Source organism: Myripristis murdjan, chromosome 7 (genome assembly GCF_902150065.1).
Source record: "Myripristis murdjan chromosome 7, fMyrMur1.1, whole genome shotgun sequence".
Taxonomy (NCBI): domain Eukaryota; kingdom Metazoa; phylum Chordata; class Actinopteri; order Holocentriformes; family Holocentridae; genus Myripristis; species Myripristis murdjan.
In genome coordinates this window covers 18,240,128-18,261,270 of record NC_043986.1, presented here as the reverse complement: position 1 = coordinate 18,261,270, position 21,143 = coordinate 18,240,128, and the positions used below count along the sequence as shown (strand labels likewise).

Genomic DNA, 21,143 nt, shown 5'->3' with positions numbered 1-21,143 from the left:
TCTGCTAAGCTCAATATTTCATCATCTGCACTTAAACTTTGCTGTTTACGTCACTGCAGATCAGGCCCATGCACAGGCCCCACTATGTTAGTAGCTGTAGCCCTAGCCTTTGTCTTGCCATTGGCATGATACTGGATATTTACTCGTTTTATTTTTTCATGTATGTTTTCATCATTGTCTGTATCTGTAAACTCTCTCTCTCTCTGATATGATCCGTGAAGCTGAGCTGTGGCTGTCAGTAACCAGCAGGGCCCTCTACTTCTTTTTCTCATGTGTTATAATAATGCACTCAGACTAAAGAGGAACCACTTGGAAACCACCTCATCAATCCTTAATGTCTTTCCTTGAATCACTTTTTTCATCCCTTTTTTTTTTTTTTACTGGAAATGATATAAATTTCTCATTAGACACCTGGGTTTCATGTATTCCTGGCTCTGTTTAGTCTTCATGAAAGGCTTTAGCTCTGCAAATTCAACAGGTATTTTTGTTCATTCTCAGCCTAATTTCTAATGGGCCAGATGGAGTTCTCTCGCATTAGCAGCAATTCTGAGGCAATTGCTTTACAGTAAGCTATTGTAGAGTGCTCTTACTGTAAGACATCTCTGTGTCCCCATCACCTTCTCATGACAGAGTGAAACAATGCAACTGGCTTTATCTGTCGCCACATGGACATCACATAGACAAAGTACTGTAGTCGTACACAAGATAATCAGGCAAACTATATCACCATTATCTGAGATGGGCACTTACAGGACAATCGTGAGTAGGATTAGAGAGATTAATGTAGTCTAAAGTAACATTTTGTCATGGCTTTAACTGTGATTTTGACCCTTGATCTCATCCTCAACAGGAAGTTGTTAAGATATAGCTGGGTGAGCACTCCCTGGATTCATCCAGGGATTAGAGTATTTAGCTTGTCACAGAACACAAAATTCATTATTCTTAATCTGCATGTACTCACATACACATTAATTCAGTGTCTTTATGTATGTGTGTGTGTATGTGTACTCGTGTGTGTATGTGTGTGATAGTTATGTAAATGGTAATTAAGGAAGATGATGAAAGTTAAGGGCATCATCATGCAGTCACACACACACTCCCCTGCAGATGGGTGGCATGCTTAGTCCGCTGTGACACTGATTTGGAATCACGTCTGGCAAAATGCTCCTCCGCCTCTTTGGCAGAAATCCTTAGGTTAGCAAGAACTCAGTGCAGCAAGTGAGTCTGCATTCAAGTCGTGCTGAACAACATGACTCAGTGGGCGAAGCACAAAGACCGTTGTGTAATTTTTAACTTTGCCATACAAGGATCTGGGGCAGGACTACTCAAGCCAGAAAAGCAGGACCTCGAGGGTGTGCAGCATACTCACATTGCATTACTGGAGTGGCTGAAGGACATGATCAGGAAGGAACTCAGCTCAGCAGAATCACCTGCCGCACTTGTCACGATTTGGTCTGGGACTGGGACAGAGAGGACTTTGGAAACATGAGAACATTTGATGCTGGTTTAGATGACCACTGCGTCTTTGATGTCCTTTTTAATAAAAAATGTTCCTCAATATAGCGATGCATTCAGTCCAGTGTTATTTTGAAAAGACAACAGACCAACTCATGAGTCACAAATGGCCGATCCTAAGTCCTGCCCCCCTTAGTTACTGTTGCTAGGTCGGACAAGGTTTATGTGCTCAGCCATGGAGAAAGTGAAATTCAGTGATAGGCTACTCAATGTGTTTTTCCTGTAGTTTTAGCATGTATATTTTTGTGTTTTCTGCTGAATCTAACCATTCCAGGGCTCGTAGAAATTTGACCTCTACTTTTGTCATGATGACCTTCGAAAATGCAGCTCTGCCACGTCCAAGACATCTTTCCACTAGCTTTAAATGGTTATTTCTTTCAGTGTTAACTCCCACAGTTTAAATCAAACATGCAACATGTGGTATATCAAAACATTCAGTGTATTCTGCTGAATCTAGACATTGTTTGATTGAGTTCATTATGTCTTCTCTTACTTAGATCTTCTATGTATTTTCTTTTTTTCAGACATATAAGGAATCTAGACATGTTATGGTTAGAGCAAACTAAACTGCACTTCTTTCTTCTTTTTTTTTTTGTAAGTCTCTTAGAAGCTGTCGGCATCACCCAGGCTATGCTAGGCTAAATTAGCTGTCCTGCTAACCCCTTGTCCAGTAAAACAGGGCTCTGGTCAGGTTCAGGTCAGGTTAAGTTAGCAAGGCCTCCAACTGTAATGCTACATAACTCTTGCTTTGGTCATTTTATGAATCCAATACAATAACTTCAACCAAACACAGGTGTGCTTGTTAATCTTAATTAAAATTCATGTGTGTGGTGAGACACAGGTGTATTCAGAGGAGTCATGTGACTTGGTCCTGTTTTGGTTTTGTTCTGTGTGTCTCTGCTGCAGGGAGGCTTTCTTAAAGCAGCAGCATAAACATAAACACCTCAACATCTAGAGAAACTTCATTTATGTTTATGAAGACATATAGCCTATATGTCTTAGGGCAACATTCACTAATTAGAGTTTTCATATTCTGCCCGAACCCGACCCGATCCGACCCGACCCGACATTTTCGGGTCGGGCCTAAAATTTACGTGAATTGGGCGGGTCGGGTCGGGCTTCCGGTTCTGTGGGGGATTTTTTTTTTTTTTTTTTTTTTTTTTTTTTTAATAAAAGCATAGAATTATGTGTTGTGTTATTGATTATGACTTTTCATTTTTATGTGACTGGTGGAGAGAGTGAGAGACTAGATTGGATCTGGAGTAGAGTTCTCATCGGGCCTGAAAATTAAGACCCGACCCGAACCGGGCCCGACTGGGCCAGCCCGAGGCCCTACCCTACCCGACTAATTAGCCGAACTTTAGGCCCGACAGCCCGACAGCCCGATAAAGCCCGAAAAAAAAAAAAAAAAAAAAAAAAAATCGCCAAATTCGCCATTATTTAGCAGCGCCGGTGGCTCCAACTCTAGTAGCAGTGACAGAACGGACATAATAGTTGGCGAAAGGCAGCTTCAAATGTTCAGTTGTTCATAAAACATAAAAGTAGACTATTAATTTCTCCGTTCTCTACTTCTCTGTTGTAAAGTGTCTTTGGGTACTCAGAATTGTCTGGTTTGTATTGGGGTGCCACTTTTGTTTTGTTTTGTTTTGTTTTATGTCTGCTGCCCTTTTCAGCACCTCTCCTCTCTGTGGGCCACAGTATAGTAAAGTACAGTGTTTCTCTCAGCCCCCTACAGCAAGTCCATTTGGCCATGTGGGTTTTCAGTTTTGTACTGAATCACATTACCTTCCGTTAAAACAATTTCCTAAACATGAAGGGATGTAATGATCAACATTTTCCTCAGTTAACCCTTTCATTTGGCATAGATCATGATTGGAAGATGGTACTGGTTTTAGTTCATCTGCAGTATGAAGCAAACATCTAAGCAGTTCAATTTTATATAGTTTTCCGCAACACATTCTGAAGAATGTGTTGCGTTTAGCTTAATTGTGAAAAAAATGTTTTGCACGAATGTGAGAAGTAAAAAACAGTTTTAACATTCCTCATCTTAATTGGACAGCAGGGCAGCGAATAGGGTCAGCGAAGACACCACAGTCACAGGCACATGTATGGTATGTACCCTAACCTGCTGTTCTGCAGAGAAAACTGGGTACATTTTTCTGGACGTATTTCCAAACGCTCTTCATGTTCTTTTGGCAGTACTAGTAGTATTTCAGAGAGCAAACACATAGTAAATGTGACTAGAAGAAGCTGAATGTGGTTTGCTGATGTGATGCAAGTATGTGGTTGTGATGCAATACAAACCTCTCAACATAGACAAAGTGTGTGTGATGCTACAAGCTCCCTCTGTAGAGAGCACGGAAGAGCATCATCTGCCTGCAATCATCTCATGCTGTCATGTGGATTCACAGAAACTGCTGCCAGGCTGCAATAAAGATGCTGCCCAATTTCTGAAAAATAAAAGCTGTTTGTGGGCAGCAGTTGCAAAATAAGAGAACGTTATATACATTCAGTTTACATTCGACCTGTTGACAATATTTGGTAGATATCTTCTACATAATTATGAAGCCTCTGTTATAGTAATTCAGTCTATAGTATTTAATCGAACCACACTTCAAGAACTCTCCATCTTAACGTCATTTAGTCCCATATTCAATCTGAAAATCTTGCTTTTCTTAAATCAAGTGGAAAAATCTCCAGTGGGATGAGATAATGCCACTTGTTTCCAATGATATTCAGCTTATTTGAAGTGTCATTTTGTTGCTACCAGTGGGCTGATCTGCCTTATTCTGCTTCTTTTCAACATATTTGTACTTGTTCAAAGAAAAAATACCGATACAAGTGAAATAGCATTGGAAACCAATGGGATTATCTTATCCCGCTTCCAGATTTTTTTCATCTGATTTAAGTAAAGAAAGAATATAGGGACTAAATGACTTGTTAAGATGGAGATTTTTTTTTTTTTTTTTTGCAGAGCACACTGCTGGCTTTAAGCCTTCTCTTGTACGAGTTATGCATGGATTACTATATCTGCACCTTAATTTATTATTTCATTAAAACGCTGCCTTTGCATTTTTTTCTAAGAATCTAAGAAATAATCCAGCTATTTGCATGGCCTCCGTTGTTTTTGCTCGCTCAGGATGAATTAAATGTCTAAGGTTATGCATCTATGTCATGCCATGTCATGCCATCAGTTAGGGTAAATATGTGCCCATCACATTACTGTGCAGTGTAATGGTGCCACTTCGGGTAACCTCCTAAATATAGTGTAAAAGGTGTTCTCAGGCCTTTGATGCACTCAGGTGTTAAAGGATATTTTGGTCATAATAAGTTGTGTGAAATACACAGAGCGACAGTTTGGATGGGAATTCTGTGCCGGAGAATATTTATTAGCCTATTGCCAATATTTGCTTATTCTTCTGCTTGTCTCGTAAGTCCTTCCAACATCCTACGTTCAACATGTTGAAGGCCAAAGATGAATTTCTTGTTGTGTGTTTTACAGATATGCTAAAGATTTGAAGCTTTAGGCATAATGAAGCAGTGAGTGTTCACACAGCTTGGCAGGTTTGTGAGGGAGGACTATGAAAATATGAGCCTGTACCCTGTGTATCCACCTCTCTCAATACATGACGATCTGATCTCGTTCTGATGTGGCGCCCGTTGAAGAATTTTCTAATGGTGTGAGTGCATGTTTTTGCAATTCTAATGAAACTGGAAACATTAAGGAATAGGACACTCAATAGAGAATATTTAACCCTGGCTGGGAAGAGACCTGAAGCAGACTAAAAAGGTGACAAGGTGACTTTTTAAGTCTATCCATCTCCTTCCCTCTAATATATGCCTAATAGGCTCGGTTTGAACCCTGGTGTCATGCAGCATCCATAAGCTTGCCATTTTAAAATGCCCAGATCACTGCAGCAGTTACAGTGAAGAAAGCCCTCCAGTTTGTAGATGATCTGTTGCCATAGTTACCTTAGCAGAGGAACTGAGCACCCGCTTCCTGCAAACAGGCAACAGAGCCGAGGCCCGACCCCCTCCCCTTCTCTTCCTCCCCCTCACTGGGTCCCCTGGCTAGTTCATTAGCATAATGATTCACACCAAAGTCTCCTTGAAGGGCCACCATTTGTAGGCTTTTGAATTGTCAATGGAGCCCCATCATTATCAAACAAATTTATTGGTTTTGAGGCTTGTATACACAACGTTGCTTGTGCTGCCAAGATGCAATGTTGCTCGAGTCAAAGGAGCATCTATTACAGGCTCCAGAAGCCATATGTTACAGTGAAGGTCCTTACTGGGACATCTGTCCCCCGAAGAATTAATCATGTCTTTAATCAGTTTTTAAGTCACAGGATGTTTCGGTGTACAGTCAAAGGCTTTGACTTCATGATGCCACAAAAGCAGGCGGCATGCAAGATTTATGCTAATGCTGACTTATGATAGAGAAACGTTTAGCCATACTACTTAGCAGTTTGTGTGGGCTCTATTTCTGGAGACAGTGCAATTAACTTAACATTGCACTAAAATCAGGACTGCTTAAGAATTAATTGCCTATTAAAATGACTACCCACTTCAGGGTGGGAGCTTGTTTACAGTTGGCTAAGCAGTGGTTCCTGTGCGACACTGTGTGTAGATGTTTGCATTAAACAGCTTATTAAAAAGCTGCGATAACCGCCCTGATACAACCCCAAAACACATGCTGTGTGGGAACATGATGTTGTTGGGGACACACCTTGCTTAATCACAGGTCACAAGGATGAAACAAAGGGAAGAGCTGCTCACCCTTAGCCTGAATGTCATTTCTGCATTCAAACATCAGCAGTTACATAAGACTACAGTGAGATCAAATATTATTATATTACAGTGAACTGCTAGCTCATGCATTTGTGTCTTCTCCTTCTTTACACAGTGATCTGCAACTTCCGGTCGTCAGTATGTCAGGCCCTGGTCCTGGAGATTGGGGAAACTGTACAGATCTTGGAGAAGAGTGAAGGTAAAATCTTGACTGTACTTCTGTAGTAACACAGAATAATGCTAAGTAAATACACAATTAGAGCTCCACCAGGCTGGAACACATAAAGTAGCTGGTCACTACTATCATGTGGTGGTCACTTTGAAGTGCAATGGCATAATGATTAAGTCCCTGGATAAAGTTTTGATATTCATTTTGTTTTGTTCCATTAGGTTGGTACCGAGGCTTTTCCACCAAGAAGCCTTCCATCAAGGTAATTACACCAGCCATATGCATGTTACTGGATTTGTATTGTTGTTATTGTTCTTGACTGCTTTACAATCTATGCTCAAAACAGTTAATTACAGCAGAGTGCATCAAAATGCACAACTATCCTCTATACTCGATGCACAACGCTAAAAGAAGAACGTTGGTGTGATGACAAGTGACAAGTGATGTGGTGCATTTTTTCCACACGGGCCTGTTCTTCAGCACATAAATTCTTAGCCAACTAATATTTACTGAGATTTTGTCAACAAAGGAGTCCATCAAAAGATCTGGAATATTGCTTGCCCTACATTATTGCCATGCAGAAATGAAAGGTAATCTTGTTGAAATAAGCCAAAAACATTTCTCTGAGTGATAACGAGATGCCACAGATGTTGACTAGAGTCCTGACTTTGCAAGAATTGAAGCAGAAATTTCTCCCAGCCTCTACTTCAGGTTGTACATGCATGAGGGCTCAATTTATACCAAGGTGCTCCGACTTCACAGTTGACACCCTGCCACTAAAGTGCTTCCTTCATGTAGGCTTATCACAAATTATTTATAATGTGTTTTGCAGCTAAAATGCTCTATGCTGTGTGTGTGCCTTATGTCAGAGGAATTCACAGCCTATAAACCAAATGCTGGCTCAGAAAAACAAACAAACAAACAAACACAGTCTTAAAGAAAACATGTATGCATAAAAGAAATTTAGACCAAATCATATCACAGAAATCCCTGTTTTTATTATTATTATTTTGGAGGACATGCTGTAAAACTGCTTTACTGATGAACCTCCCCAAAGAACAGTGCCATTGCTTGAAATTTCCAAATAGTGTTTTCTTTTCAGCCAGCAGATGGTGCAATGAATGGTTTGGCAACTGCCTATAATAGACACAAGCCATTTGTTATAATATGCCAGTCTTATACTAATTCATCACTTTCAAGAAATAATTTGTCTACTGTGAGTGTGGCTGTCCCGGTGCAGGATAGATGCAGGTTGGTGGACCTCTCCCACTTGTTGCAGCTCTAAATCTGTGACTGAAGCAGAGAGAAAGTTAAGACAGGAGCTAGAGCAGAGGGATTTTTTTTTAAAGGCTCATGATTCCTTTCAGAGAGTCTGCCCATGTTATTGTTTCTCCTCGCAGCTTCATCTTAACTGGTTGAGAAATCCTCTGCATGCAGCTCAGTAAGCAGAGGCCTTACAGAACCATAGGTAACAAAGTCTGAGCAGCGTACCACCAACACTGCTGACAGAGATCAATACACTGCACTGCAGTAAATGGTTATTATGTATTACCGACACATCTGCTTCCCATAGAATTGATTGTCCAGTGAAGTATGTTTATGACAGCCTTGGTCCACTGAACCTGTCCATGACATCCTGTACCTGAACAGTCCGAAGAGTCATTATGTAAAGTTGGAAAACAAAGATGCAAAGCCCAGGGGCCTGAAATGTCAGTAGCTGAAGTGTTATATGAGGCTGCTGGCATGTTTGAGAGAAAGCAATAAAACTGTCCAATCCTGGCAAAATGTAGGTGTTAGTGGCTACATGTTGTCCTGCTCTACTCTCATCAGCTATTTACAGTTCCTACTAACATGCCTCCATTTTGTTATGTACTCTACTGCCTACATTCATTCGCCCCCATACTCTCTCTGTGCGGAGAGAATTAGTTGTGCTCACTGTGGCCAATTCATCACATCTGGCAGATTAGAATAAGAAAGATGAACTGCAAGGGTGGCAGTTGGCACCACTCAGTCTCTAATGCCCTTCCCTGCTAAGCCAAGCCACAATTAGGGCTACTGCACATGGCTTTGCCTCTCATCTCTGTGGTGGTGTGTGCAAACAGTATGGGCTTCACATCTGTTTTTGTTTTGCACGGCAGAGAGCGTGAACTGATGGCAGAGCAGGCTAATTTCTGCTCTTCAGGAAGTGTCCTTTTGCACTTTGCTGAATGTATGATGTGCTGCCAGCCTTTTTTGAGATTTTAATGATTGTGATTGGCACATCAGAGAGTAAAATCATATTGTTACCATTTCTAGTTTTTCAAAAAACAAGCCCTCACTCAGGACATCAAAATCAGAATTAAAAAAGTTTGCCCAATCTAATTCTGATGTTTTTTGTGAGTGCTATTTTATTTGATTTGATTTTATGACATGTATGATTCTGTGAAAAAGAAGAAGAAACTGGTTTGCTGACGATGTAATAAAAAGTGAAGCCACCATGACATCATATTAGTCTGCTCAAATTTATAACAGAGGTGTCATAACTGCTAAATCTATAATCTGTAGCTCTGTTAAACTCCTCTGGAGTTTTCACCTTTAAACGATTCCCTATTTGTGATACAGCAATGGGCATTACTGAAAGAAATGATAAAACAATACACATTTGATTAACACAGACAGAATAGAAGCAAACTGCAACTTGTGAAATAGTTAATAAATTGCTCTGTTTCAGCTTCATTAGCAGTATGAACATATCTAAGTTAGTGAATGCGCTCATTGGCTGGTAAATTAACCCTGCGCTAGATGGCATCAAGATTGTTAACAAAAGATTCAGACAATCTGCAGTCTTTATCAGATAATGATAGAAATACTGATAGCCGATAAGCAGTGTATTATAGATCAGTTTTCTACACATACAAGGAATCTGACTTTTACATAAAGCTATAGAGGAGACAACAGCAGCAACAAACAACAAAGTGCAAATACAATAAACAACAGTAGTGCTGAATATGTGTATGATGTAAATAAATGTGGAATAAATATGATGTTTAAGTCACGTAAGAATAATTGCACCATGAACATGATTATGCATGTGAACTATAGATATATACAACTATTAATTATGTATAGCTATCACGCAGTGGGCACGCAACGGCACAGAAACAGTTATCTCGTAATGACAGCTAATAAAAAACAAGGAACATAAAGAGTTTCAATTGTGTGTTGAACAACGTGTTGAAGTATGAATATAATACCTTCTTTGCTCCTCCTTCTGTCCATACAGGGAATCTTCCCAACCACCTATGTCCACTTGAAGAAATCCACAGTGACCAACAGAGGGTATGTCTCAGCTTGAGTGATAAAATACTCTTTAGATGAGCATGTCAAGCATAATCTAGGCACTCGCTCTGTTTCCTTTCATCTTTTAAGACAATAATATCCATAGCAGATAATGTCAGATTGATGTCATGGTACCAGTGATATGGCTGGGGTGTAAACGTGGGTCTGCAGCCCATTATGAGCCAGGTATCCTAGGGCTCTGTTAAAGCACTGCAGAGGGTCCACCAGCATTTTGAGACTTTACATGATTTTAAACCAGCCTCCAATGTGCATTTATTTGGTAATGTTGCAAAGATAGGTTTATTTTCTTTCATGTGAATTCAAATCAGTTCCCTGTCAAATGAATGAATTCGCTGGCCGCAGGAGCTCATAAGAGTAGGCCTGATTTTTCTTAGATTAGCTATTTTAGTTCCACAAAGACGGTACTGTGACCTCTGGGAATGACACAGACAAAAACAGCTGTGTCAGACTTCCTGGAATCTAACACTGCAAGGCAGCCGTAAGAGAACAAAACATGTCTTTGCAAAATTGGGCTCTCCTCAGTGAGGGCAAAAAAAAAAAGACCTGAGACTCTGTTGGCCTGCCTCATGCATGTGCAGAACAGCTTTTATTGTCTATCACTAATGCTAAATGTATTTATCATTAAGGAGGTTTATTAAGTAAGAACGCCAGTGAAAGAACAGTGGAAAAGGACGGTGGAAGGCTTCAGTACAAAATGCTGAAAACCTTGTGTACAGATTAGCAGTGTTTTTCAGCTGGACCACTACTTCAGGAAGAGCGTATGAGTGGTGATGATTAAAAGAAAAGAAGAAAACAAACAAACAAAACAAAAACCCACACACACACAGTTCAGGGGATAGTTCGAATAACAACAGCGGCAGCAAACAGGACCAGCTGACAGATAAACGTTTCAAACCACAACAGACACTTTTCCCAATGTTTTACCGGGGACCGTTGTCTTATGTAATCATGTAATCTGATGAGGCTGATGAAGCTCTCCCTCGCTCATTACGCAGGGGTGTGATATAGGTCCATCAATTGATCTGTGTCACAGGATGTATATCTGTCCCGTCTTGGTTGTGTAACTTCCACTCATCACTAATTTGCGAGGATCCATTCTTAAATAGAATTAGCACTGGACAGCCACTGAGCTGCATGCACAAATCTCTCTCTTCCTGTCTCTCTCTCTCTCTCTCACACATACACACACACACACACACACACACACACAAAATGGTCATCAGAGCTCCTGTGATTCTAGCAGGAAAAGCCGGCCATGGCTGCGGAGGCCAAAAGCAAAGCAAAAACAAAGGCGGGCAGTAGAGCTCTTTATCAGCCTGTGCTCATGGACATTAAATCTGCGGGTTGGGATCTGTGGCTCAGTGTGGACTGGGAGTGTGCTGTTATATCACCACCCTCCAGTGGAGTTACCACATAGCGGGAGGACTCTCGTTTGCACTCAAACAATTAAAAGTGCAGACTTGGAAATTGACATTATCATACTTCCCCGCTCCAGGAGTTGCACTTGGGGAGATGTGCTTTGCTGTCTAGTGGAGTTAATGAGGTGAAACACCTACTGCATCTCTGTAGCTCTCCCAACGCTTCCCCACCATAGAGGATCACTCTGACTCGTTATGTAATAGATGGACTGTCGAGTGATTTTTTTTTTTTTTTACTCAGAGACGTTTTCTTTGTAACGAAAGCAATGATGGAGCACGGGTATCAAAGTTCACTCTTTTCAGCGCAGGCCACAGCATAGTTTGAAAAGAGCAGAGTGAGTCACAATTTGTGATGCAAGTCAGATGTCGTCTGCTTTGTCTAGCTGAAGATCTAACCTTTTAGTTTGATGGCTCCATGTGAATGTGACCAGAGACAGAAAGGATGTCTGTTGAGGTTTCACTGGAGTGTTCCGCCCCCGCCCTTAATTGCAGCCAGAGAAAATCTCATTACTGTATATGATATTACCTCTTTGTCTTTTCATAGCTGTTATAGCCGTACAGAGCTGGCTCAAGGCAGTGATGTTTGTATGTGTTTCTCTGTGTGTGTGTGTGTGTGTGTGTGTGTGTGTGTGTGCATGTACGTGTTTCTCGCCCCAGGCTCTGTGAAACGGTGGTGCCCCTGGAGGACCCTATAATCACCGAGACCACCTCTACACTGCAGGAATGGGGTGTCTTGTGGAAACAGCTCTACGTGGTCAGTAGCAACCTGCAACAGTAGATCCTCCTCTTATCAAAACAAAACACTGAGCTATAAATATAACAATGCACTCAGCATAACCAAAATAAGCAAGGGAATTTGAAGAAAAAACTGTTTGATTTGCATTCTCTTAAGAGATTTGATGGATTTTTATTTATTTTTTTATTTTTTTTGCCATCATATGCTTTTTTCCTGTGCCTACTTCAACACCTGTGTAGCCAGGTTTACCAGCAAATAGCATGAGCCGTGAACCTAAAGTGACAGCTTCTTTAGTTATTTATCCATAGCATGTCATTCTGGCTGTCACCCTACATGTTCATTTACTATCTACGTAGGAACAGAAATGGTTGGTGGCCGCAGATAATGGCTTGCAGATCCATCATATGCAATTTCATGCTGTGTCATTCAGACATTGCTTTAGATCTTAGCTTGCCTCTGTCAGGTTCGACATCATCTTAAGGTCCAGGACGCCTCACCACCTTCAATCAGCCTTCGCCTGCCCAGCAAAAAATGATTACTGGGAAACCAAAGCGCCCTTAATCCTGCTAAGTGTCAAGAGGGCAGGCAGAAGTGGTTGGTAGGGTTTGAAGTTGGAGCTGAGTGGATGTGTTGCGGAGCTGGCAGCGGGTTTTTACATAACCTCTCACTGAGGACTGCTCATGCTCTGAGCAACTAAGGAGCCCGAGGCATAGCTGTGGTGATGTAACTTCCTCTGAAGCTCGACTAATGCGAACCGCTGATTTAACACTGCTCATTTTGGAGCTCACCCCCTGTGTGGTATAGGCCATGTTGCCACAGTTGCATCCATAACAATAGGATGTATCATTGGCTAGATGTTGATACGTTTTACCTTATTGTTGCCAATTAGAATTCATGGTAGTACTTCAGGGAGCAATGGCCTAAGCATAACTGTGTATCTGTTATAATGTACATAATTAGCCCTGCAGAATAGGCGTCTGAGAGGGCTCATCAACTCTGACAAAAATCTTTGTTTTTCAGCAGCTACCAGCCTTAGAGAACATGGAGTGTTTACCCTCATTAAATTTACATGAGCATTGTAGCAGCGCTTAATCTTTGCATTTATGTAAACAAACCTGGGTGGTAATGTGGGCTTGTCATACCATTAGGGAGAGCAGAAAATGCCCGAATTAAAAGTGCCGTCCTTGGTCTGAAAGAGATGGTGATGAAACCCGGTATCATGAGGAGGTCAAACAGACCTGCAAGGGATATTTATTTTGTTAGCTGGATTAACACAGCCGGTGAGATTTTCACCACAGGGGTAACACATATTCTCCTACCTGTACACACTGACAGCAGTGGCTGGCTTTTTCGTCTTGAGCATATAATTAACCTGAATGTAGAACAAATCACCAGAGGCCTGTCCAGTTAGTTCACAGTTTGATGTCATGGTTTTTTTGGAGGTGAAAATCACATTGATGACACCTCAACACGGCATACATGTGTGTCAGATTTCTCAGTATTCAGTTTTCCATGCATGTTTTATTAGCACTTCATGGCAAAAGCCTGACACATGAGAAACTTGTTTTAATTTTTCAAAGTTGAACCTCCATCTGGCCCCACTAAATAGTAAAAAAGTAGATATTTCTGGCGTATCATGTTTGATATGTCAAGCTTTTGAGGTTGGGTTTTCCTCCATTTACAGTTCTCAAAATGAGATGTTAATCGCCGTTCTTCTCTTCAACAGCAATTTCACCATTTTCCCTCTAACTATTATCAGTCTCTTCCACAGTGTGACATCTTTTCAGTATATTGGCAGAAAATAGTGAAATCACTAGCTACATTTGTTGTATATATCGCTATTTTTTTTTTTTTTTTAACATTTTCTCACATTCATGTTTATTCTGACAACCATTACAATCACCCACCACCAAATATTGGAATATTGACCCGAATATCTTAAAATTATTTTGTTCACCTATGGAAAAACTCATTAATTTATGAACTGAATTTCATTGATGAATGAATGAATGAATATTTTTGCATAAAACAAAACTGAAAAGCGACATAAAATGCAGCCTCTCTGTTTATCATGATGACTCAACACACACCTCCAGAGAACACTGAATGGTGATGCTGAGCTCAGCTGAGACGTGTGCACCGGCAGGCGGACTCACAGGCACGAGCTCTGGTGACTTCAGAGCATTTTTTTTTTGCCAAATGTTTGCACTGCCAACGATCTGATATCTTAAAGATATATAAGCAGCAACTACTGATGTGATATGTTACGATTCAGCCCCAGTCGTGATGCAGTGCGATTAAACGATTTGATTCAACGCAATACGATTCAATGTGATAGAATGATGCAAAGGAATGATGCGATGCAATTCAATGAGTCTGATTTTTTATTTAAAAAAAAGTATGACCTTTCACAAACAGGCCGTGTTGTACAAGTCATATACAAGTGCTCTCTGTCTTTTTCAAGTTGTCAGTACAATACACTTTTGTAACACATCATCTGTTATTGTCTCTGAACGAGTGGAGCTGTTAGCCAGGAGGCCATGAAATAAAGTTGTAATACTTTGCTCACCACTTTTGGGGCTATTAGCCTGAGATGAATCCGATCACAAGGCGGGGGAGGCCGGGGTGCTGGCAGATGCCTCCACGTTCACACCATGCTGCTGTCTCAAGTGTGCAATAAGGTTAATTGCGCTGCCTGTGTACTTTACAGCAGCACAACACATTTAGCAAATTACATTTGATTTGTCTAGTTATCCATCTCTCTTGTAAAATCCATAGTGTTTCCAAACCTTTGATTTGTAGTTTGCTGGTGTCTGTATTTGTTCTACCTCAGCCATCCTCAACACATATCAGTGTGTTGTGATGCCTCTAACCCAAACTGTTCAGCAGCAGTCTGCAACCGCTCCATAACGTAAGGTGACGTAATATCAACTTATTGGATGGGTCATGTTTCTGAATAAAGGCATAAAACATCTAACAATTAAATAGATCAGATTTTACTGATGCAAAGACACAAAACTGATGCATCTCGATTTCATCCCAAAATTGTATCTGTTCACGGCTGCTCTACTGAAGCAGTCATATTGTGTCCGTGCGTGTCCGTGTATCAAAATGAATCGTTTAATCTTCCCATCTCAAGTTTACACCAAGCAAGCGGCCATCTTTAAATGCCTAGTAAACATGTGTTGAGTACTTGCGTTAACATGGATGACCACAACATGGTAAGAATAGGTCTAACAAAACATGTACAACAGGACTTGGACCATCTCAGTTTAACAGGCAATAAAGTGAGATATGCGTATATTATTTGATACACGAGGCTTTCCGGGACCAAATGGACGTATAAGCTGCAGCTGTGAAGAGTGTCATTACCAGCTATTGCAAGTGTTCACCAATGAGTCAAAAAACAACAGCTTCACACCTGTCCTGTCTTTTTTGCACCCCAACAGAAACACAAGGTGGATTTGTTCCACAAACTGCGTCATGTGATGAATGAGCTCATCGACCTGCGTCGGCAGCTGATCCAGGGTCACCTCGCCCAGGACCAGACCCGTGAGATCAAACGACACATCACCGTACGGCTTGACTGGGGCAACGAGTGAGTAAATCTTCAATTGTGCACATAATGTGGAGAAGGCAGAGAATTGAAGGCATGTGTCAGAGTCACTTGACATTTCTCCTATAGCACTCAATGAACATTAGCATTAAATTGTTGGCCACCAAAGAAAATGCAATATTCTTTGGTGTTGGAGAGATCCCTAACACAGGGTGTGTGTGTGGGTGCGTAATACCATCCTCTATGATGTAATTTTATGGTCATTTAGCAGATGAGAGAATCTCAAGCGTCTTAAAGTCAATGCACATGCTAAGCCCCCGGAGGAACTGTAAACCCATATTCGCACTGTTGCCAGCTTCAAACTCCTTCCAACTAAGCTGTCACAGGCATCCATAACAGAGATAAGGACGAGAGGGCTCCAACTCAGCTGAGCAGGAGCATTAGGTGGAGGGGCCATCTGTTGGTTTAATGTGGGATTCGCTGTACATATCCAAAGTACACTCACAGTCACTTCAAAGTACATCGATCAACATTAGCGAGCATCCTGTTTGAGCTCTATGTAAATTTATGGACAGAAAAACATAAGCGCGAAAACGAGTGTGGAATACAATGTGTTTTGCTCAGCCTGCGTGTTGAACCCGGCGCTCCAGAGTGCACACTGGGAGATGTGCTGTAGTGATCCAACTTCATGGTCAAAAGGTTATTACAGTACTGCTACCAGTGCAAGATTTGAGGTCACTTGTAGTTTTGTTTTAGTCTAGGGCTTTGATCTGAACAGCAACAGCCAAATTTCTTCAAAATTTTAGCAAGAAAGAAATGTGTAACGTGTTGCATCTTCCTGTTTTATTTAAAACTCCGTGTTTGATATATATATATACATATTGGTACACTGCAAAAACAAAAACAAAAAAATCCATCTTAACAGGGCATCTAGTCTCATATTAAGGGTTAAAATGTTGTTTTTCTTGAACCAAGTGAAAAAAGTCTACCAGTCAGAGATGAGAGATGAGATGATCCCACTTCCAGTGCTAATCACCTTGTTTCCATGTTTTTCTTGAATCAAGAGTCATTTTCTTGAGCTGTCCTTTTTCTGCCTTGTTTCATCATATTTACACTGATTTCCTGAAGCAAATGAATCTGCATTGGAAACAAGGGGGATTATTTCATCTCTCTGGCGCATTTGTTCACTTGTTGTGATAAAAACAAGATTTTTAAACTGGATATGCAACAGAATGACTTGTTAAGGTGTATTTTTTTTTTTTTTTTTTTTTACAGTATATTAATCTGGTTTGAATCCAACCCTCAGTTATTTCAAAGGCACTGACTTCTTTCTTACCTATTATTTTCCATTTTCCTCCTCATACACCCCCACCCTGTCTCCCACCAGGCACCTTGGCTTAGACCTTGTTCCAAGAAAAGAGTTTGAGATGGTGGATCCAGATCAGATCAGCGTATCTGAACTATACAAAATGGTATGCTGGGCGGCTTTGTTCTTGAACCTAGACAAGCTTCACATATTCACCCTTTAAATTATCCAGTACCATAAATGAATAATATGAATGTGTAATTATTAATGTAAATGCATATACTGTATAATGTGCATATGCTGTATATTACTACACATATCTGCAGTACTCAAAATGATGTCTTTACACACTATCTGTGAGCGTGCTGAATTTCTTGACTGGCTGGGTGTGTTTTCCCCGTGCCTCAGCCCCGGTTGTGCGTATGAGAGTGTGTTGTTGGTTGTGTAGGGTCGGTTGAATGTACTGATTACCCAATCATCCATAAGAAGGTGACTCATAAGAGGAAGCACGATTGAGCTGTCGTGGAAGGAGCAGCCTCATGTGACCCATTCTTTATGCTTATGTTACCGCCATATTGAGTGTGTCCCTTTCCTTGCTTGCACGTGACTCTCTCAAGTGTGATTGCTAGCTAGCGGTGCAGATGTTATGCAATGTGACATGCCCGGGTGAGGCTGTGGAAAAATACATACAGTCAGTTGATTTTTTATTAATTAATTACATGCCATAATCTTGGTATTTTAAAACTGCCAACCCTGACTGGAGACATATTACTGTAAATAAATTATGTCTCTAATGTATTTTTGAATTTGCCTGGAGTAATGTGGGAGTTCTAAACACACATCCATTGGTGAGAGAGGAGAGTTAATGAAGCGGATCCAAAATTAGGAATATGTGATTACAGTGTAGATGTAATAAAATTTCAAGTAATGCTGTGGGAGGCCTTACTCTAGGTGGGAGACCCCGTCTGGTTAGTGGTCGAAGGTCCATATGCTGATCAAAACACTCTCCAACTGCCCAGCAGCCTCCCATTATCCCTTTGCCATTTTTCTCAGCTTTGCAGGCAGATTGTTAGTGCACTAAATGCTCTGTCCAGAAACAACAGCGTAGCTCGTCCTTGCCAAAAAGCCTCCTGACTCTGTCGATGAAAGTGAGCTTGTTTTTGGCAGGGCACAAGGCCTTGGCTCCTCTTCAGGTAGGGGAGTAGAGGAATTCTTTCAGGCTGCTGAGCGGAGAGGTGTGTGTGGGCGAAGCTGGCTTTGTCCTCTCCTCTCCCACATGCTCACGTTTTACCTCATGTGGGCTTCTTTTAGTGCTGCAGGAACATTGAAGTGTAGCCTCCTGGCAAAATAGGTAGGTGAAATTTTGTCAGATTCGAAGCATCGACTGAAGCGCTGCTCAGGTGGAGTGTGTGTGAAGCTGCTGTGAGGTAAATGTGTTCAACACCAAGTGGGAAGACTAAAGAATGGACTGACTGACCTGACATCTCCCTTTTGAACTCCACTCTTTAGCATGTATCCAGCAGACACTGTGGCCAGCAAAGCACAAACCAGGTATGCCCTTTTCAAAGATGTTCAGCTTTAAACTGTCCATCATGAAAAACACACACACACACACACACATACAAAAACATTTTACTTTTACTTTTGGCTCTCTCGTTTTCCTTAATATTTCTCTCCAACCTTATCACTCAAGGACCACAGGAATATTGTCAGGGTACTGAAGCTATGACCCGTGCACTCTTGTCTATTGATTGCCTGTAATGCTGGAGATCTAGGAATGGGTGTAGTTGCACTTCCTGTAAATCCCTGTTGATAAGAGTGTGTCAGCAAAATGTCTAAAAATGTTAAATGTGAGATTATGTGGTAGGAGTATTTACAGGTTATGGCCAAAAGAAGGTGTTAAGTCAATTGAGGATCAATAAAGGGATCCATATTTACATGGCCCACTAGATCTCTCTCTCTCTTGAATGCTCAATTCACTGTAATTAGCAGCCATTTAGTCGCATAGTTGTTATTAAGATCTTGTGAAAAGTTGAAAAAGTCTGTCAGGCGGATGAAATAATTCAACTTTTTTCCAATGCTTAACAGCTTGAGACTATCAACAGTGATTTGGGGCTCGAAATAAATTTGGACTCTGAATTTTCTTGAATACTTTTTTAGTCATTTTCGTGATACGAGTTGGCTGATTCTGCCTTGATTCAACAAACTTACACTGGTTCCCAGAAAAAAAAAAAAAAAATGGAACTGCGTTGGAAACAAGTGGCATTATCTCAGCCCACACACTTTTTTTTCACTCATTTTATGTAAAACAAGATTTTAAGACTGAACATGAGACTAAATGACTTGTTAAGGTGGAGATATCTTGCAGGGTTGTGATTGTATCCGGTTAGTGACGAGGTCATACTTCATTACCCCTCATGCCTGCTTGACGGCGGCACCTGGAAAACACCTGTAGTACTGAGAAAGAAATGCATTATGAGGCGAAAATGATCAGTGAGAATTATTATATTGGTGAGAAATGGTCTTTACTACCTAGAAACCTAACCAAACCCCAATCAAATTCAAAACCACGAGGACTCTGCACTATAGAGCTGTCAGCCTCAGTGATATTTTTAGTTTTATTGATAACCTGTATGCGGTGATCAATATTGTGTGCGCTGTATAAGTGCTTGTGGCAGCATGAAATATACAGTATACATTTATGAAGAATTAACCTCTTTGGAGTCCTTAAATTGATCTGCTGTCTTAGCTGACTCCTCTAGATCCACACGTGACATCTCTGTAGCCTTTTATAGAGCGCGTGCACAGACAGGATGTGTGTGAAACAGCAGGTACACAGCCTCGCAGGAAGGTCCTGTCTTGTTAGCGGCCGGTGTCTCTTCGTTCTCAGGGCGACAGCATGCGACAGCGCCACGGTGACGGTTGCCGTGTCCCCGTGTCACACCACCTCTTCATCAACCTGAAGAGCTTTACTTACAACAGCATCAGCGAGGACGCCGACGTCTTCTTCTCTCTGTACGACACGCGCGAGGCCAAGCAGATCAGGTACGTGGAGGACTTCAGTGCAACCCAAAGACAAACACATATATACACACGAACAGGCACATGTACCGTATATGGATGTAAGGTAGACCTGCGCAGACTTAAACGCCGTCTCTGTCCAGTTGATTAAATGGACAAGTTTCACTCTGACACTTGAACTGGCTTCCATTGCAGTGAGAAGTTCATGGTGAGACTGAACAAAAATGGAGGACCAAAGAATCCAGAGAAGGTTGACCGCCTGTGTGCTCTTTTCACGGTAACAACTCTCAGGATCTTCCTGTGATCCTCCTTTTTTGGGAGTTTTTCTTGCCTATTATAATGATTTTGGTTACGGGATTTTGTTTTTGTTTTCCATAAACTGTGGGCCTGTAAAGCTCTTTAAGGCTGTAACTGTGGTTAAAGGCTCTAAATAAATGTCCTGCCTCATGCAAACTTCATGTAAACTTTATGTTGTGCATTGTGTTTCTCATCAGGACCTGAGCAGTAAAGACTTGAAGAGAGACCTGTACATTGTGGCACATGTCATAAGAACCGGTAAATTAAGTGCACATATGTGGTTTCCATGCTGTTGGAGTAGTGAGGTTTTCTGAGGTGATCAGTGAACCAACTTTATATAGTAAATCCTCCCATCTGTGTCCAGGTCGTATGCTGCTGAACGACTCAAAGAAAGGTCCGCCCCACGTGCAGTACAGACGACCATACGGTTGTGCTGTTCTCGCCATGAGTGATGTTTTCCACACCATCACAGACCTCAAAGAAGAGAAGGACTTTGTGCTTAAAGTTTACACGTAAGTGCAGCAAAGATGATGTTCTTCTTCTTTCATTATGCATGTCTTTTCTTCTTTCTTTTTCATCTGCATGTTCAGATGAAAAAGAAAGAATTGATTTGTTTTTTTGTTGTTGTTTGTTTTTTAACAGTATGGAACATAGGATAAGCTTAAAGAGAAGAATCTTGCAAAAAGACAAACTTTTATTGCATGATTTCATGACAACAGGTCTTCGTCAGTGGTTTTCCAAATTTCCAAATAATGACAACCTAATGAGAAGAAAATGCCAGGAAATCAGATAGATGGAGGGTGGAGTCATATATAAACATTATCATAAAAAAAACTAATTCATTCACTCAAACAAAACATACACAACAATGACCATAACCATTTAATTATTTACATTGTGCCTACATTGTAGGTCCTAAGATAATTAGTGAAATACACACATTGATTATCAAGTGAAAATGAAATGTGTTCAAATGTTCATAAGAATGATTTATG

At 41.0% G+C, this 21,143-nt stretch overlaps 1 protein-coding gene across 1 annotated transcript in view; it reads left to right on the top strand.

Annotated features, from left to right (window-relative positions):
• LOC115361991 (dedicator of cytokinesis protein 3-like) overlaps positions 1-21,143 on the top strand; it is a 56,171-nt gene that overhangs the window by 1,978 nt on the left and 33,050 nt on the right. Inside the window, exons 2-12 of the mRNA XM_030055737.1 lie at positions 6,422-6,505; positions 6,697-6,737; positions 9,738-9,793; positions 11,890-11,986; positions 15,418-15,566; positions 16,912-16,996; positions 18,340-18,381; positions 19,721-19,875; positions 20,047-20,128; positions 20,346-20,406; positions 20,513-20,660. Of these exons, the coding sequence (XP_029911597.1) occupies positions 6,422-6,505; positions 6,697-6,737; positions 9,738-9,793; positions 11,890-11,986; positions 15,418-15,566; positions 16,912-16,996; positions 18,340-18,381; positions 19,721-19,875; positions 20,047-20,128; positions 20,346-20,406; positions 20,513-20,660 (1,000 nt within the window). The remainder of the gene's footprint in view (positions 1-6,421; positions 6,506-6,696; positions 6,738-9,737; positions 9,794-11,889; positions 11,987-15,417; positions 15,567-16,911; positions 16,997-18,339; positions 18,382-19,720; positions 19,876-20,046; positions 20,129-20,345; positions 20,407-20,512; positions 20,661-21,143) is intronic.